Here is a 21,034-nt window from a genome sequence, read left to right as displayed (position 1 = left end):
GGGGTCGAGTCGGTATACCTCTAGTGGTGCGAGCTCTGGTGGAGCTGGGGGCTATAACCCAAACGTCATTGGGGTGAGGGACACCGTTGGTGATATATATTATAAGAGTTATACCGAGGAAGAACGCGGTGATGCCCCTCACCAAGCTCCCTGGAGTTTGAAGCAGAAGGACACATTTCAGGAATTCGGGCCCTGCCGTGATTGGTTTTTGAACTCGTTTACTCCTGGAGAGGTTAACCGGCAGAGGGCGAAGACCCATGAAATGTTGTATCGAACCTTCGTGCTTGGAGAAGCTAATGCTCGCGCCGCCAACCATCAGATTGTTCGCGAGTGGCGAACGATGGTTAGGGAGCGGGCCGACTGGGAGGGTTATCGCGAGCGGATGCTAAAGCGTATCACTGAGTTTGAGAAGTCCAAGGCCATCTTTGATGAGGAGAAGGCCAAGTTTGATGCAGACAAGAAGGCCGAGGAATGGGGGCGCGAGGGCCTTAAAAATAAACTCCACACTGCTGAACAGCAATTGGCCAAGGAGAAGGCCGAGTTCAAACGTATATGTGAGAAGGATAATGAGCGCGCCTTCGCGGCTCGGAGCAAGATTGTTGATCTTGAAGCAAAAGTTGCTGAGCTAACGGCGAAAGTTGAAGATGCGCAGGCTGAGAAGGCTGCCAAGCAGCAGATGGAGGTTAGTTTACCACTTTACTTTTCCCTGCTATGTTGTTTACAAAGTGGCTTAAATCTTTTGTCGTTTTTCAGGCTGAGTTGGCTGAGACAAAGGTGCAACTATCCAGCAAGGATAAGGATCTCCAGGCCAAGGATGTCGAGATCGCTGAGCTTAAACGCCGTCTGAATGATCAGATTGACAGATGCGAGTCCTTGGAGATCGACCTCGAGGCGGAGAGGGTTAAGGCTGCCACTGCTGAAGAGGCGCGTGCTGTCAGCGCTGCTGCTCTTAATGTGGCTCAGACCAACTACTCAGAGGCCCAGGGCATCGTTGACACGCTTGCGTCTGAGGCTGAATGGATGCGCACTCGTGGAGTAGTGCTGGTAAGTTTGTACTTGCATAGTTTTGCATGCCTGATTTGCTAGCTGGTCCTAATATGCGGTTCCCATTATAGGTTGCCAACTCTATCCTCAATGCTGGTGAGCTGGATCGCGCTGTAGCTGCTCTTACGGATTCTGTTCGCGCAGTGGGTCATCGAGGGGGCTATCTGGAATGTGCCCAACACGTTGAGGAGATGCTAGGACAAGAGTTTGATGTGAGCCATTGCTCGGTGACCGATCAGGCGAATGCTGCGCTTACGCGTGCTGAGGATGCTTATGACAACCTTACTTTGCCTGTGATGGATTTGGTCGTGAAAGCTTTAAAGAAAGACGACTGGTGTCAGCGTCTTAAGGCCATTCTTGATCCTCCAGTGACTGTGGAGTTATCGGATGAGGAGGAAACAGTTGGCGATGATGGTGGAAATGGCGGTGATGATGGAACTGAAAATGATGGCGATGATGATGGAAATCATCATGATGAACTAGAATAGGTGTTTTCGATAGGCTTTGCCTTGTAATTTTTTGCATTTTGACTGTACAATGCTGCGTTGTTGCGCATGTTTTATATGACATTAAGTGTGTTTGTTCATTCCCGTTACAATTATTGCACTGTTTGTCAAAAACTTAGGTTAAATTAGCTCGAATAAACGGAAGTCTCTTCAAGTAAAATGGAACTGCCCGGTCTCGCGCTTTGTTCGCGGAGGACCTTGGAGGCGGTCTTTTGATAATTTCTAAGTTGCTGGAGTGTTTTCGCGCTAATCAGAAGTTTAACATGCATTTGTAACGAAAGAAGTAATAGAAAACATGTCGTATGCTTTCATTAATTCGGAAACGGGCGCTTAGGCCAATCATACATTAATTGCAAACGGCGTATAGCCAACATAGGAACGTAAAGAGGCGCATGGCCGAAGTAAGTTACATATAGCATTTGCGCAGTTGTTGCGCATTCCATGTTCGCGGTAGAATGTAGCCATCTAGGGTGCGTAACTTGTAAGCCCCTTTGCCTAGCACTTCATGGATCAGATATGGGCCTTCCCATTTGGGTGCTAACTTTCCTGGACGTTCCGCATTTGACGCTTCATTATCTCGGAAGACGTATTCTCCTGGGGTGAAGGTACAAATGCGGACTCTTGTGTTGTAGTACCTTTCCAGTTGGGTCTTGTATTTGGCTTCCCTGATTCGCGCGATTTCGCGCCTTTCTTCCAATAAGTCCAAGTCAAGACGTCTCTCCGCTTCGTTGACCGCTGTCAAGCGTGGGGAGGGTAGGCCGACTTCTGCCGGGATAACCGCCTCTGAGCCATACACTAAGCTAAAAGGGGTTTCGCCGGTACTAGTTTTTGGCATGGTTCGATGAGCCCACAAGATGCTCGGGAGCTCATCTACCCAACCTCTTCGCCTTGTGCCTAGTCGGGCCTTTATCCCCTCGACAATGCACTTGTTCACGCTTTCCACCTGTCCGTTGCCTTGGGGGTGTGCAACGGATGTGAAAGTGTGCTCGATTTTCATCTCCTTCATCCACTTCTGAAGGTCTTCTGACGCAAAGTTGGTGCCATTATCGGTTACAATTTTGAGCGGGAGGCCAAATCTGCATATGATGTGCTCCCAAATGAACTTGCGCACCATCATAGCTGTAGTTGACGCGAGGGCTTTGGCTTCCACCCATTTTGTGAAGTAATCGACGGCCACTATTATGAATTTGACGGCGCCAGGAGCATCTGGGAAGGGTCCCACCATATCGATCCCCCACTGCTGGAAAGGCCATGCAGTGGATACGGGGATAAGATCGTTCTTGGGGCGCAGGGTTTTCGGAGAGTGTCGTTGACAGGAATCACACTTACGGATTTCCCTCAGGGCATCGACATGCATCCCTGGCCAGTAATACCCGGCGCTCATGATCTTTGCGACAACCATGCGTGGTCCTGCGTGAATGCCGCAAATCCCTTCGTGGATTTCCCTGATCAGAAAGTTCGCATCTTGGGGGTCCACACAGCGCAGGAGTGGTCCCAAGAAGGATTTCGGTACAAAATACCGCCGTTCATTTCATATTGCAAGGCCTTGTTTTGTATCTTCCTTGCCTCCGCCTTGTTTTCAGGGAGTATCCCCTCCTGCAAGTACTGGATTATAGGGGTCATCCAGGATGGTTGCCCCATTTCGATCACGTTTACTTGTCGCAACAACACTGATGGATTCTTGAGTACTTCTATCCTTACATCTTTGGCAAGCTGTTGGAAAGAAGTCGACGCAAGCTTGCTCAAGGCATCAGCTGGTTTGTTTTCGGAGCGATTGATGTGGATAACCTTGTGAGACTTGAATTGTTGGAGCAATTCTTTTGCCTGCTCCAGATACAAGGCCATGACTTCACCTTTCGCATCGTATATGCCATTGACTTGGCTGGCTATCAGGAGTGAGTCGAAATGTGCTCGTAAGCTTTTGGCTCCCATTTTGATGGCGAGGCGTAAGCCTGCCAGAAATGCTTCATACTCCGCCTCGTTGTTGGTGTTTTTAAAGTCCAACTTGATGGCGTAAGTAAATTCATGATTCTCGGGGCTCACCAGGCGCAATCCTGCTCCTGCGCCATCTTCATTGGATGCTCCATCAGTATAAAGCATCCAAGTCTCATCAGTCACGTCTGTCTCAGGAGTCTCTATCAGCTCGCATTCTTTGATTTTATCGGCCGGCACTTCTGTGATGAAGTCGGCTAGGACTTGACCTTTAATGGCTGGTCGTGGCTTGTACAAGATGTTATGGCCTCCCAGCTCAATGGTCCATTTTTCCAACCTGCCTGATGTCTCAGGCTTTTGCAATATTGTGCCGATGTGGAAATTGGTAAGCACCGTTATCACATGGCCTGTAAAGTATCTGCGCAGCCTTCGGGAGGCGTGTAGCAGCGCGAGGACCAATTTTTCCATCGTGGAATATCTTGTTTCCGGGTCAGTGAGTACCCTGCTGACGTAATAAATTGGAGTTTGGACTCCGTTTCTCTCCACCAATAGTACCGACCCTACCGTCCTGTCTGAAGAAGACAGGTACAGTAGGAGTGGCTCTTTTTCGAATGGTGCAGTCAGGGTAGGGAGTTCGATCAGACACGCTTTCATTTGCTGAAAAGCTGTCTCGGCCTCGGGTGTCCACTTGAACTCCTGCTTCTTCACACAGTTGCGCAGCGTGCTAATAAAGGGGTACGACTTCGCGGCGTGATTGGAGAGAAAACGATTAAGCGCGGCCAGTCGGCCGGCCAGTCGTTGCATCTCTTTGATGGTTCGCGGTGAGGACATTCGCTCTATAGCCTGTACTTTCTCTGGATTCACTTTGAAACCGCCGTTCGTGACAATGAAGCCTAGAAACTTCCCTTCTTCCATACCAAAGGAGCATTTGGCTGGATTCAGCTTCATATTTACACTGCGCAATGAATTGAACGTTTTTTCGATGTCTTTCAACATTTGGTCCTCTTCGGGACTTTTAACCACTAGATCATCGATGTAAACTTCGATATGCTTTCCGATGTCTCCTGCGAAGGTCTTATCCATCAACCGTTGATATGTTGCGCCAGCATTTTTCAGGCCAAAGGGCATCTTTGTGTAGCAGAAGATTCCAATATCAGTTCTGAAGGCTGTCTTGTCTTCATCTTCGAGTTTCATCTGAACTTAAGTATAATAACCCAATTTCAACTTTATCAGAAGCCCAACGTACTTAGTCAGGCAGATCCTTGACATGTGTTGTTAGGTTCTAGATCAATCGGACAAATTATCGAATCAGTGGTCAGGGGTTGAAACACTTAAAACGGGTGCTTTATTATTATCATGGGGTGAAAAGAAAATAGATTAGAAGAAACACAGAGGGAGGGCGATAGCGAGATAGACATGAGCAACTTGTTTGAAAAACTTCATGTATTATTTATAGTTGCCATCAGCCTTGGAGGCCAAGCTTGACGACTGTCGTTAGGGTCAATCAAAAACCTAAATAAACTACGTAGATAGCGTAAGTAGGATATCGTATTCACTGGGAATTTGTGGTTAATGTCGCGTTTATATCCAAGAACTAAATTATCTAAATTGGGGGTTTGACGAATTTGATTGTAAAAACACCAAAACTAGTTACGAAAGTCGTGATCAATGTGAGAAAAAGTAACTTCCACCTGGAATCCCAATTACCCGTTTAGCATAAAAACCTGTTTACCGATTCAAAACACCACATAGACATGGCCTCGGAATTAATGAATTTGATTAGTTAATAGGGATAGTTTTTAAGATTCACTATGCAGTCTAATAACCCGTTTGATTGTATCAACTAACCACCGATTTACCAACCCGCTAACAACGCAAGAAAGTTGCCAATACGCTTAATAAACGACAAGTAATTCAAACACAAGAAACGTTTACCAATAATCCAACACAAGTGGTCAAGCTGTACCAGTTACATAAATCCGTAAACAAAGTTCAATGCAAAACAAGGCAACAGTTCATCCGGGTAGAAGTCACGAGGAGTTTTAGCCGCACATAATAGTCTTTGCTGCTTCGGTTGTGATCCCGATTAGGTTAGACTTCATGAGCGACGGCTGCCGATGAATAAGTCCCGCCCCCCTCTTTTGCTGATTAATGAAATATATATTTCACTTTAGGTTTTTTTACTATGTCGGCTAGGAATAATAGAATAAAATCATCAAAGTCCTCCACTAATAAAAGAATTTGTCCTTTTTCCTTTTGCATGTGACGGTTTGAATGGCCTATTCTCAATATGGATTTTCATAATCAAATTTAGAGATTGCATAAGAAATCCCGTGAATGCCTTGAGCCGCGTGCCACGGAAGTAAACCAAACCAGCCTCGCGTGTTGCGGAATTTAACCAGTTAGCCGACTTCCCTTTTTATTCGAACCGACAACTTTAATTAATTCTCGCATGTTGCGGAACCATTAGCGCCACCTCCCGCGCGTCGCGAATTAACACACAGCCACTGCTCCATGTCTCGGAGCTCATCACATTTGACTTTTCTTGCTTTTTATTCTTGCATTGACTAGTCACAATCGATCTCGACTCGTTTCCTTCGTTTTAACCCTCATTAACACCTATTATGCATGAAAACATCAATACACGCTAAATATATAATAGACACTCGACTTAATATAATTAATAGGGAAAAGATCAAATAGAAAGTTTATTTTGGCTAGAAAGTGTAGGAAGCAATAGGATTAGGATATGTGACAACATTCAAAATAAAGAAAAAGGGTATTTTAGTCAATCCAACCCCTTCTTCCTTTTTAAAAACCCAGTAACTTCAAAACCCACCATTTTCAAAACCCACCATTTTCAAAACCCACCATCTTCAACCATTTCTTCACTTTCTATCTCAATAATCACTACATTATAGTGCGATTTTCATCACCAATCAATGATTCAAACACTCGATCAACGTGTTCTTCAGTTTTTTTTGAAGAAAACCCAGTTTAATTTCATAAAAAATCTCGTTTTTTTTCCGGTGATTTTGGAGATAATCACTCGATTCGTTCGATTCGAGCGCTGATAAGTGTTTCAATTATTCAAAATTCGTCAATTGTTGAAGGAATCACTTCGATCCATGTAAGAAATTCTTTAATTTCATTTTTACGATCTGTGTTTTTGATTTAGTCATTGCGTTTTACGATCATGGCGGGGGTCCGAGGACAGCGCCCCTGGTAGCGGGGTCCCAGGGGCGGCAGCCCCTGGCGGGGTCCAAGGGGCAGAACGTTTCAAAGACAGTAATTCGTAGACAATTCAGACAGTTCACAGTCACAGACAGTTCCCAGACAGTTTTATGTGTCCATTGAGTTTTAGAAATAAGAGAGTTTTATGTGGTTTCTGCCTATTGCATTTTAGAAAAAAAAAAAAAACACATTTTTAAGTGTTTTTAGTCATTGCGTTTTAGGTAAAACACATTTTTTAGGTGTTTTCAGTCCATTGCGTTTTAGAATGAGTCATTTTTAAGTGTTTTCTGGCCATTGCATTTTACAAATAAGATATTTCTTTGTGTTTTTGGTTCATTGCGTTTTAAGTAAAACATTTTTTTATGTATTTTCAATCCATTGTGTTTTAGAAAACAGACATTTTAAGTGTTTTCTAGCCATTGCGTTTTACAAATAAGACATTTATTTATGTTTTTTGGTGCATTGCGTTTTAGGTAAAACACATTTTAATGTGTTTTTGGTGCATTGCGTTTTAGGTAAAACACATTTTTATGTGTTTTCTGGCCATTGCGTTTTACAAATAAGACATTTCTTTGTGTTTTCTGGCCATTGCGTTTTACAAATATGTCATTTCTTTGTGTTTTTGGTGTATTGCGTTTTAGAAAAATATCATTTTTTGGTTTTTTTTTTCATTGCGTTTTACGTAACTGGTGGTTTTTCTATTGCGTTTTACGCAACTGAGTTTTAAATTTTTTTTTTAAATATAGCAATAGTATACTTGTTTTAAAGATAAAAAACGCTCGTTTTTTTGGTGCAATTTTAATAAAAAATAATGTCGTATGAAAGAGTTATTAACGTTTAAAAAATGGGGGGGAATTGAAGGAGAGAGAAACTATTGGCTTGGATTGACTAGAATGCCCTTGAACAAACTCACGCGCCTCTTTTCTTTCTTTCAACTTCCCTGATTTAATCTTAGCCCTTGATTAACTTAATGAATGGTCAAGATCACTTCCTAGCCTTCTTAGCCAAATAAACTTTCTATTGTATCTCTACCCATAATTAATATACTAAAAACTGACATAATTTAATATAAAGTGCAATTATTTTAACCCGACATCAAAGCCTTCATGACCACGTGCACACAAAGAATTAAATGCTCACATAGACACGTAACTTTCAACTTTGAATGAAACTAGGGTTTTTTACTTGCGGCACGTTGTGGCGGCGCCATACGTAAAATGATAACATATAGGGGCTGTTTGGTAGCCTCTTAATGACTATTCAGATGCTACCTCTTAATGGTTTAAAATCTCTGAATGAATACGAGGTAACCTCAAGTCTGAATGGTTAAGAGGTAACCTCTAAATGGTAAATCATCACATGTCACATTATTCTACCTTCTCATTGGTAAAATTATTAATGGTTCCATTAAGAGGTAGCCTCTTAATGACCATTCAGAGGCTACCAAACAGCCCCATAGACTACAATAAACTGACTCTTTTCCGAACTAAATTTACGTGGAAGCGTATGATAACTCAAATTTATACAGTCGAATCAAAACATATTAAATTTACGTCAAAACGTAGTGCAACTCAAAACATACATAAAAGAAAACATTTTATATTGACCAGACTCATTTTCAAACAAAAACTATATTAAAGCGTAGAGGATCTCGAATTTATACTGACACACCCATAAAAAAACTAACAGATGAGTAGTAGGGTAACCTCAAAACTTTAGAAACGTGAGAGGGTGAAAGTGACATTTACAAAGTTAGAGGGTTACCTTTGACATTATAGTAAAGTTTGGGATAGAATGGGTTAAAAATTATGTTAACGCTTAGACGATCTCAAATTTATACCGACACATCCATAAAAACAAAAACGTAAGAATTTACTTTCAGGGAAAGCTTGAAAATTTAAAGATGTGAGGAAGTGAAAGTGACATTTACAAAGTTAGAAGGTTACCTTTGACATAATAGCAAAGTTTGAGGGTAAAATGAGTTGCATAACAAAATTTAAGTATTAAAAAGAAGTTTGAAAGTATGAATATTTTTTTTGTGAGTTAAAAAGTACAGGAGTCAATTTTGTCCATTATCAAATGAATTTTGTAAAGTTAGAAAAGTTGAGGGGGAGTTTTTGACATTAGAAAGACATGGTCACCGACCATGGCTCTTTAAGAGTATATAAATTGTTTAGATTTTTATTATTTTATTATTTTGTATATTATAATTAATTCAGCTGTTTCACTCATTTATCATTCATAACTTTTAAAATATGACGTTTTATAAAACAATAAATATGTCATTAGAACGAGAATATTTTTGTCTACATTTTGGCCCAAATTTCATTAAAAACGGAGTAAGTTCAAATATAATGTATTTTTATAATTTAACTGTTAAACGGAGCCTTGATCTAAACATCTCATATTTCTAACAGTCAACTTATCCGTAATCATCGTTTAATAATATAAGTTTTTATATACTTTATTTTAATATAAAAAAATGGAAATGTTACAAGTTTATTGTGTAAAGAAAAATCGGAAAGGAGGGAGGGGTTCTGTAAGCATTTGATTCCGACTTCGAAGTCGCCGTTGAGATTGAGCTCTGCAATTTCCATTTTGATGTTCAATAAATACAGAGGATTTATGAATGTTGAAGAGATGAGAGAGAGAGGGAGTTTAGAGAGAGAAAGAGAGTGTAGAATTTCTTTTATTTGTTTATAATATTTTTATTTTTTTACAGAATAGTCCCTTAATATAACTTGTCTTACCCCATAGCCCTTGAATAGATAAAATGAAAAGAATGCCCTCAGGTGCAAGACGCATTTTTGTAATTATAATATGTTTATGATAAAACACGCACATTCCTTTTTTTTGTTACTGTTCTCTGTTTTAGGGTTTCAAGAGCTTCATCAGTTCTCAGTTTTCACAAGTGGCAGAGAGGCGTCCATGGTGGTTTCACGGCGGCGAAGGGGCGTTCACGGCAGAGAGGTAGTCGCCGTTCACATATTTCACGGCGGTGGCAGTCGGCACAGTGTCTACGGTGGTATATGGCATCTTCTGATTCATCATGTGTCGATCCTCATACATCTGATGATCCTCCTCATACATTGTTCCTCCTGTAAGTCTAATCATGCCATTCATCCTACCATTGTTCCTCATGTAACCCTAATCGCGCCACACTCCTCGATTATTCTGATCGTGATGCCCTAATTACGAATGGAATACTCGATTACGAATCGATGAAGAATATATGATCTATGATTATGTTCTTACTGCAACAATATCGATTATAATACGAATTTTGTAGCACTAACCTCAATTATACGACGAATTTTGAAATATTTGATGGTAAAATCCATATGACGAACAATTTATGGTGTATTGTTATCGTTATGACGAAGACGAACTACTGATGTAATCGAGACGAAGACGAACTACAGAGAATTGCTGATGCTTGAGAACTGAGAACTGCTGATGCAATTCGATTGTCGGACTTGATTATTGTATAAATACACCATCCTGCACATGTGCAACACTTTACCATTACCCTATAACCATCACCAATAATCTACATCTTGCACATGTGCAGCACGTTACCATTACCAATTCACGTCGGCATCCGTGGCTACCTAATCGATGTTAACACATCACACCCACCACCACAACGACAACTACTCTTACTATAACTCCATCATCGACGTACTTCAGTTGACTAACCACCGTTCACGGCTAGTTCATGTGAGTATGTTTTATTATTGAATCTGCATTAATTATATTATTGCTTGATTTAGTTTATGTTTTTAATCACATGTATCTTTACTGTTTACTTTGTTTTTAAGTTTTATTTACATGATTATTTTACATCATGCCAGGGCTGTTGGAGGCTATTGAAAGTGGTGACCATAGGTGTGAGATAGTGGTGACGGTGGCTTGATGTGTTTTGAATTGGGCCAGTAAACAAAACTGATGCCACTGATGTGTTCGACATTATGCCCATTTGAATAGAATATCAAGCATGTCCTGTACTACTCTTAGTAGTAGCCTAGTAGGAAAGTGTGATTTTATTTTGACACGTATGCGGTTGTGTAGGTATGTGATGGATGAAATCGGGTTCAACACTCAGAGATGAACCAGATTTCAGAGTATCACCATTCATGTACATGGCTGAAGGGACATGGGAGTCTGTTGTGAGGTGATCTATTGTTAACATTCTGTTTCTTTTTTCTAATCCTTTTAAGTACAAAAGTATACATATATATCATATTAAGCAGGTCAGATACATAACATAATAAAACAGTAGATAATGTTTAGCCGTGTTTGCATTTCCTCTCTTAATGTTTGAGATTGGTAAGAAGTCCCGAGGTTTCAACAGCCGAGCTCTCTACACTTTCCTCGTTCATTGCATATTAGGTAAGGTCGATTTTAGTTCACTATGATCTTTTGAGCTTTTCTTTTTTTTTTTATTTAAAAAAAAGAGGGAATACGAGTGTGTGAATGGTTCACTTTTATTACTGAACCATAATTAGAAGTTTCAGTTATATGGAAAACTATTAATTCGTTTATTTTTTTGTTTTTAAGAAAGAACCTTTTACAGTTAATGAAAACCTTAACATTGTAGGTACTAAAGTGCAAGTACTAAATAATATACGGCTAGTGTGAGTATATGTTTTTCATGCTAATTTTTTACTCTTTTGGCTTTCTATTTTTTATGTTTTTTTAGATGAGCTTTATGAGACAAGACTCGAGGTGCATCAATCAGAGATGTTTTAGAGGAACACTTTTGACATCAGATATTGGAACACAATATCTTTAGGATGCTTCAATTAAGCGGGCTCTCTCTAAATGTTTTATGTCTCAAGTATTATTGTATATCCGAAGAGAAACATATTTGCATCAGTATGTGTTTAGTAGTAATCGAACAATGTCTATGATGATGATACACTTCATCGCTGCCTGCCGCAAAGCGCTAGATTATTTTAACATTAGTTTAAAGATAAAAGAAAGAAATTGAGTTAGCTTGGTATTGTATTTGAACAAGTTTTGAAAAACTATGAATGTTAATTAAACAGAAGTACATATTTGGTTTGTTTGTTTTGGCGTAAATTGTAGCTGGTTAATTTTTTTCATTTTCATAAAAATAATTATTTATTTTATCTGTGCATTTTGTGCGGATTAGGAATATGGTATTCACTTTGCGTGGGTGGGTCATGTTATTTGTTTTGGACTTTCATTATGCGCGATTTATTTGTTCATATTAGGTGGCTCACATGGAATTTACTTTGGTGTTTTTGGGAGGTGGGATGATTCATTTTTGGCGTTTAATTACCCGCCTAGAATACATTTTCATTTTTTTCCCGTCGAACAATGCACATGTGTATACATGTTTAATGTTTCATTACACATTGTTATTGTTTCGACCAATGCACATGTGCATACAGGAATATATTAACTGCATATAATCTGTTTCCTTTACATATGCATCAACATATGTAATGTGGTACCCCATACGTAATAGGGTACCACATACACTCCACATGGTTATTGTTCCGAACAATGCACATGTGCATACATGTTTAATGTTTCACTACATATTATTATTGTTTCGACCAATGCACATGTGCATACTTGGATATTTTAACTACATGTAATCCGTTTTCCTTTACATATACATCAACATATGTAATGTGATACCCCATACGTAATAGGGTACCACAACATATGTAATGTGGTACCCCATACGTATAGGGTACCACATACGTAATATGATATGAACAAATATACAATATTTCAAAATATACACATATTCATTACTAACATGTTTATTGTTTTTTACTAATGCACGTGTGCATTACCAACATTAACACACTATCACACAACTTTTGTGTAACAACCAATATATATAACACCCTTATCATAAGGAATCACATAATCCGAGCAACAATCATTGTTGCACATATGCATCACCGGCATATACTATACTAAACAACATATTACATCCTAAATTAACAAATATAACCATTGCAATACATTATACAATACTACAATACGAATATGTATGCTATATCAATCTTTGCACATGTGTAGTACCAAAATTTTCTCTACCAAACAACATAATACATCATATATTAACAAACATTATCTTTTGTATTCCATGTCCACAAACTACCTACACATAACATTTGCATTAGTTCACAACCTCACACCTTCTGCTCGTCTTTCCATTTACTAAGCATCTTCCAACACTCCTCCTGTTTCAACGCCTCTAGTCTATCATTTTCCGAGATGTCAACCTATTCATCAAATATGTCCTTGTTGTCAATCCATTAGCAGTTTTGAATATATTTTTCCTGCATACATTACATATAGTACATCAATTGTTTCATGTATGCACATGTGCAATAAACATTTTACATACAATATGTACAATGTATATGTTTTAAAGTAATAATGCACTTGTGCATATGCCGCAATACATTCATATTAACTTAATCTGACAAAATATGCATACGTGCATAAATATGCACATGTGCAGTAACATGACTGAGCTAATCAGTAGGTTTGCTTCAGTAAAAAAACTAACCCTTACCAAATCAAATTTCGTATTACTACGACCAATCATATTTAACATTAATTAGTAACAAATGTATTCTGTCAAACTATGCACATGTCCATCATTATAAATGACATTGTTAACATATTATGGCAAACTACATGACATTATTAACCTATTATAGCAAATTATTCACATGTGCGTAATTATACACATATGCATCAATATGATTGACCTTATTAAACTAATCTGGCAAGATATGCATATGTGTAAAGCTATGCACATGTGCATTAACATGATGGACCTTATCAACAGGTTTGCTTCAATAAAAGACCCTAACACTCAACAAATCAAACAACATCGTGCTTTTTACTTGTCCTATTCCTATTCCTTGTATTTATTTCTCCTTCAATAACTGCACATGACATCAAACAACATCGTTTAAAATGAAAGTAACAATTTGATGCACGTGTGCATATACTACCAACAGCATCATTGACTAATAACCAACCTTTTTTGGCTTTTTGTTTAACACTTTTGTATTCACCTTCCTTATCATCCGGCAGTTTTGTTGCCCCTTCGTCATTATATCTCAACACAAATGTTATTTTCTTCGTTTTTTTTTCCAGCTTTTTACCTACAATAATAGTTGAAACATAATATAACCAAACATGCAATTTCTATTAGTATGTGCATTAAACACCTTTTTTCATCATCGTAAACGATATGCATTTGTGCATCTATATACACTTTGTTCATCAACATGCACATGTTCGTCACATGTCATGGTCATTATGCACTTTTGAATCACTATGCACATGTGCATCATATATTCTTATAATGATATTTAAAATCAATCCATATGTAAAGTTCAATGTTATAGGCACAAAATCAATATGCACATATGCATCACTTTAAACAACAACATTAACATAATCTAATTACACTAAATAATCATAAACACGTATATTAAACAAAATGGTTCATGTTTGCTATGCACATGTGCATCGCATGAAACAATAACACCATCATATTAAACTAATCACGTATCTTACACAAAACTGCTCAAGTTCACTATGCACATGTGCTTTACCTAAAACAACAACAACATATACTAATTACACAATATCATCTACACGTATCCTAAACAAATTTGCTCAAATTCACTATGCACATGAATGATATTATTAACTTTATTTGCTCAAATTCACTATGACACACTCATTAAATCATCTATATATATAATCACCTTGCCCTAATTACGAACAGATTAAAAATCCACAATTCTTATAATCACCTTGCCCTAATTACGAATGGATATCGATGATTATGTTCCTAATATATATTATACGACTGACTTTGGACGAACTTTGGGAACTAACCTCGATTATATGACTATCTGCAGGTAAAATCTCAAATCTGATATAAAATCTCGATCCAGATGCTTCGATGCTTCTATATGGTGAACTGATGATGGTGAAGCGATGATGTATTCGAGACGATGATGTAATCGACGAACTGTTGAGTATTGTTGAGAGATTTAGGGACGAACTGTTGAGTATTGTTGAGAGATTCAGCTTGAAGGTTTAGAAATCTTGAGAGATCTGGATCTAATCAGAGTTTTTGGAGAGAGTGGACGTGAAAGTTTTTATTAAATGTGGTTTAATTTATGATTGAAGTCCAATTGTAAATGGAATCAGGTAAGCGAGTTTTTTAAAAGTTTTTTGTTATTTACAAAATTGCCCCATGTTCACATTGGTTCTCGCGGTTCTCGCAATAAAGGTGGTTCTCGCATGAACCCTACCCGATATATATATATATATATATATATATATATATATATATATATATATATATATATATATATATATATATATATATATATATATATATATATATATATCGAGAGAGAGAGAGAGAGAGAGAGAAGTGGGTTCAGGAGAAAACAACTAGAAGTGTGAAAACAGTGAGAATGATTTTCAGCCATAAGATCTAAGATGATGCAATGGTATTTTTGTAAATAATGAGAACCTTAGAACTACCAAGAGGGGTAAAATTTAAAGATCAAAACAAGGGTGCACATGTTAATCACATGCCATTTTCCCCCATCGTATTTAAACGCCAATAACTTTTTTTTATACGTGAATATTTTTCTAAACAAATTACACCATAAAACTCAGCGTTTTTTTATCTTTCCAACGAGTATACTATTAATATATTTTTCGAAAAAAATGAACTGTGTTTTTTATGGCGTTGAACTTTGTTTCTTTATGGCGTTTTTCTGAAGTGAATGTTTTTATGGCGTTTTTCAGAAGTAAGTGTTTTTATGGCATTTTTAACTGGGTTTTCATGGGTATTTTTTTTGAACTATGTTTTTATATGTTTTTATGGCGTTTTCAACTAGGTATTTTAATGGCATTTTTCTGAATTGTGTCTTTTTATGGCGTTATCAACTGAATTTTTCATGGTCTTTTTTTGAACTAGATGTTTTATGGCGTTTTTAACAAGCTATTTTCAAGGTGTTTTTCTGAATTGGGTATGTTTATGGCGTTTTTATTTGAATAGTCAGTTCATGTCATTTTTTTAATTTCAAAGGTATAGCAATAGTATATTCACTGGACAGATAATAAAACACTTGATTTTATGGTGTATTTTTTTTAAAATAATCTCGTATAGAAAAGCTACGAGAGTTTAAAAAAGATGGTGGAATATGCATGTGACTTGCATTTGTATGGTTTTGGCATGTGAGTGGCATGTGCATGTGTTTTTTGACAATATTACCCTTAGAGTAAGTTAGCATCAACGCCAAATGTCAACACCAAAATCGTTCTCGCTGTTTTTACAGTTTTGGATGTTTTCTCTTGGTCATGCCCCTATATAAAAATATGTGTGTGTGTATGTGAAAGATAAAATGAAAGCCCACTTGAGTTGAGAAAACTCAAGAAAACCCTATGTAAGATTTTTTTTTCTAAAAAACAGGGAATGTAACATAAATGTACTTGAACATTTTTATAAAAAAAATGTAAAAAGCGCTTACTAGTTTTTTTTAAATGTACAAAATTTGTATGTTACATTTTTTTGGACATATATATTATGTAATATGAATTTTTTTTTAATATTTTTTAAAAAATAAACTACTCGACGTTTTTGTTTTTTATAAAAAATGTTCAAATATAATGTATGTTACATTCCTATTTTTTTAGAAAAAAATAAAAATGTTACGTGGGGTTTTTACAAAGGTTTTTTGAGTTTTGAAAGGGTATGGTCCCAGATCTTGCGTCAGCACGACCGCGAGTGACCATTACCCTTCTCAAAAACCCCCACCAGCAAGAACTTATCTGTGTTCGTGCGAGCATGCGCGAACACAGAGGTCGAATCCAATCTGTCAAGTGATGGGAAAATAAAGATAGGCATAAGCGATGCGGCCTGGCACCGCATCCATGAATATCTCCTTACCTGGTGTATGAAAATGGGTGTGCACATAGCGATGCGGCCTCGCACCGCATCCTGTGAACGTTTTCATCAATACAAGGGATCTGGACAACAGCAACAGTCACCACAAGTGGTGACGCGGCCTGGCACCGCATCCCGCAAACTTAGCCAGAGTGAGAACGCGGAAACAACAGTGGTTACCGCAGGCAGCGATGCGGCGCAGCACCGCATCCTGCCCACGAGGCAAGTGGGACTGACGTCACAGAGCAAGTGGCACCAATGACAGTCACCTGTCAGCCCATACGTAAGCAACAGACTGACACCGCAGTAGGACGTGGCTTCATCTCCACAGCCGACAAGCCTGACACACCTGCAAAAGGGCGGCGCGTCGTCAGTCTGTCATCTCAACCACCTCCTTCACTCCTCGGCTATAAATACCAACCCCAAACCAGGTTTGAGGTATCTCTTCACAACTCTCTCACTACTACTACTATCACACTTTGCTTCCCAAGCAAATTACTGATTCTCACGCCGGAGAGTGGTAACAAGGAGCACCCCCCACCCCATCCTCCTTGTTGCGAGTCATGGCTTGTTTCCTTGTGCAGGAGATCAACCAGCGGACGATCTAGCTAGCGATCCTCGGAAGGAAGGGATTAACCCTACTTGACGAGACCAGTGAATTAACCTCTCTTGGTTAACCACTGTTTCATCATTGGCGCCCACCGCTACTCTTAGCACTTTTTTTCCACATTCCTTTTTCTTTCCCAAGATTATGTCTGATCGTCTAAACAACACTGCCGGGGATAGCCTAAACCCCGCAAACCCAGGGCCTACGGGGACCGCTCCTCCAGCCCCAAATCCTGGCCACATTGGCACATCAACGCAAGGGGGAGCATCCCTTACGTTCGGACACGATCTTTCACAGTACGCTTCTGTGATACCTCCAGACATGAACCTTCATGCCTGGTACGACTAACAACAAGCTTTGCTGGCCACAACATACAACAGAGCTTGCGCAGAAGCGCAAGTACCGGTCGGGCCTACCCCGACCCCTGCGGGTCGTGTTTTACAATAGGATGGCAGAGCCCCCACACACCCAGCCTCCCGAAGTAGGCGTGAAGACCGCGAATCCTCTTACTATGAGGTCCGCACAATTGATGAGGATGATTTCTCATACGGGTCCCGCGGCAGGGGCCCAATACATAGCCGCCTGAGCCCTCATGGCGAAAACAGGCGGCAATCCACGCCCATCGCGGCTCCGGCATCCACAGTCGGCCCGGACCTCAGTCCCACCATGAAGGATATGGTCGTACCGATCCGGACGACCATACATACTACGGGGAGTCCCACGCTACTAGCAGCAGGCCGGGAGGACGCAACTATGTTCCTCCCACTCAACCCCGCAACACATACCTCCCCGCTGCAAAGCGCCACCAGAGCCAACTCTACAGGCCAAAATCTGCGGCCGAAAACTCCAAGTTAGTACCGGAGATTGCCCACGCCGATGTCACCAGCACTAAATTCTCATTGAATATTGGGAAGTACAATGGTTCGTCCGACCCGGATAATCACATGAACATCTTCACCGGCGCAGGGTGCAACGGCAGGTGGGACGAGCCCACCTGGTGTCATTTTTTCCCCCAGACCCTCACGGGTCTGGCAAGGGCTTGGTTCGACTCTTTGCCAGTGGGATCACTGGCCTCATTTGAGAACTTGCAAGAAAATTTCCTCGCACATTTTAGGCAGCAACGACGTCACGAACGTGATTCTATGGACATCATGAACATCTGGCGCAGAGACAACGAATCTATTGAATCGTTTGTCGTCCGTTACAACAAAGAGTGCTTGTAGATAGGCGGCGTTGCAGACCAAATGGCACGCAACCATTTCATTCGAGCCATCAAGGACGAAGAAATGGTTATGACGATCTCCGACAAGTAAGGCTTGCCCAAGAAATGGGAAGACGTCATGGTCGTGGTCAAGACGTACGCCCAGACCCAGCGGTCCCTCAAACCGCACGTCGCAACGGCACAACCCCAAGCGGAAGGCCAATCCTCCCGCCAAGAGCCCAAGCGTAACAACAAGCGCAACCGGGACACATGGAATCGCGACAACGATCCCAGGCCATATGTCCGGCGTAACAACCAGCCCGACGCAAGGGCAACAATCAACCCCCAGCGTGAAAACCGGACGTCGAAGAAGGAATCTCGGGACCGTAACTGAACCGAGATCAACAAGTCGCTAAGCGACGTCCTCCTTACGGACGCGCAATTCCGGCGACCGGCCCAACCAATGAAGTCCAAGAAAAACCAGGATCTCATACTCTACTGTGAGTATCACAAGGACTCGGGCCACACAACAAACAACTGCATCAGCCTCCGACTGGAGATTGAACGAGCCCTAATAGAGGGGAAGCTGCAGCATCTGTTGCCCGCCGCGCAAAAGTAAACCAAGCGCATCACACCCCACAATGAGAGCACCTCCACGGGTAAGAGGACCATGTACGTGGCCTCAACCCACATGATCAATTAAGGAAAAGGAAGGCCGCGTAAGGCGGCAAGAAGACCGGACAATGACTGGAAAGACGAGCAAGTTGTCTTTCCAAAAGTCCGAGGCGGACCGCGCGACAGGCAACCATGTCACACACAATGGCAACCAATTGTTGTATATCCTTTTATTGGTTTTTAAAGGATGGTTTATGAAAAACTAAGATCCCAATATAAGTCACAAGCATGAAATAATTTAAATACACGTAAAAATAAAACTTGCAATTTTGCATTTTCGGCCTTGCTTCCTACCAGAAAACATTAGGATATCACTAATAGTAAATTAGTAACCCTTACAATACTCAAACATATATGATATTTCTCATCATATCTTTAATGAGGTAGCCAACCGAAGTATATGATGAACTACCCTCAACCACCGATGCCCTACTCATTTTACTCATCTCTTTCACTTTTGCTCTCACCTCGTTATCCTCCATTACACTTCTTATCCCCCTCTCTATCTCATCTGCCATCACAATGACCATATCCCCCTCCGGATTTATCACATTGATCTTATAATCCAATTTCAAGTCAACTGCTAGTCCCAGATCTACCACCATTTCAAACGCATTCATCTGTTGCTCACAATATATCGGCAATGTAGCAGTTGGTACACCAAACCACAAGCTTTCTAGCATCGAGTTCCACCCACAGTGGGACACGAATCCCCCCACTGCTTCGTGTGCCAACAATGACACCTGTGGGGCCCATCCAATCACTTTCCCTACTCTCGATGTGCGCTCGAGGAAACCATCTGGCAACACTACTCTCGGGTCATCATAATCATCTGGGAGCACTTCAAATGATTGCTCTAGTGGAGGAGGTCGACGTACGGACCACACAAAACGATGACCACTTCGTTCTAAACCACGTGCAATCTCCTTCAATTGGGCTTCATCAAAGCATCCCATACTCCCAAAACACAACAACACCACTGACGCCCGTGGTTGGTTGTCCAACCACCTAAACACATCCGTGTCATCAGCTTTTCCAGCTACACCGTCTAGATTGAGTAGAGGTCCCACCGGATACAAGGGCGGGAAGTTAGTGCCCGAAAACCAATTGATCGCGTGTGTTTCCAACTCTAAGAATGTATTAATCAAGATCCCTTTAGCCTTTCTCATTCTCCCAATAGCACAAATAAGAAAGTCCAACCCGTCTTGTTTCTGGTACAGCTCCGGAAAAACCCTCATGGGCACCGGATTAACAAAACTTGGAATAACTATCTCACCTTCCGAGTTAGCCAACTCCATAAGATCTTGCTTCTGATCCACATATAGTGTCTCGAAATGCACCTTAAAGCCAAGAAAAGCAGCACTTGAAGTGAAGTACACATATGTGGGAAGATTAAATTCATTAGCCACATCTATCATGCCTGTGCATAATATGTCAACGATCAAACCAACCACCCTACGTGAACCAGTTTGATTTATGATGTCGTCCAAAATATTTCTGACGTATTTGCAATGACTGTTGATGAACTCATAGAAGGACATAAAGGGAGCTTTGGAATCGAGTTTTGGTAGTGTTTGATCTTGAGGGAGTTTGATGAATCGAATGCGTTTGATAGCTTTTTTAGCCAACGATTCGATGTAGGTTGTGAGAGCCAAGACGGATAAAGGAGGGTTCATGAGAAGAACGGTTACAGAGAGGCTTTGATGACGGTTCACGAGTACTGTTGCCATCTCCATGGCGGACATTATATGACCAACTGCTGGTGCGGGGATGAACACAAGCTCTGCAAATGTGTTATCCATTAATGGTGTATTTAGAGCTTGCTTGTTGTTTATCAGCTTATGTTTGAT

General features: G+C 40.3%; 1 protein-coding gene across 1 annotated transcript; it reads right to left on the bottom strand.

Annotated features, from left to right (window-relative positions):
- Positions 1–19,400: 19,400 nt before the first annotated feature.
- On the bottom strand, positions 19,401–21,034 carry LOC110930911 (anthocyanidin 3-O-glucosyltransferase 2-like). Its single transcript, XM_022174307.2, has one exon. The coding sequence runs from the start codon at positions 20,984–20,986 to the stop codon at positions 19,529–19,531; it is 1,458 nt and encodes a 485-aa protein (XP_022029999.1). The 5' UTR covers positions 20,987–21,034; the 3' UTR covers positions 19,401–19,528.

The sequence above is a fragment of the Helianthus annuus genome, chromosome 3 (assembly GCF_002127325.2).
Source record: "Helianthus annuus cultivar XRQ/B chromosome 3, HanXRQr2.0-SUNRISE, whole genome shotgun sequence".
In the NCBI taxonomy this organism is placed as follows: Eukaryota; Viridiplantae; Streptophyta; class Magnoliopsida; order Asterales; family Asteraceae; genus Helianthus; species Helianthus annuus.
The sequence above is the reverse complement of the archived record's forward strand: the minus strand, read 5'-3'. Positions and strand labels throughout refer to the sequence as shown.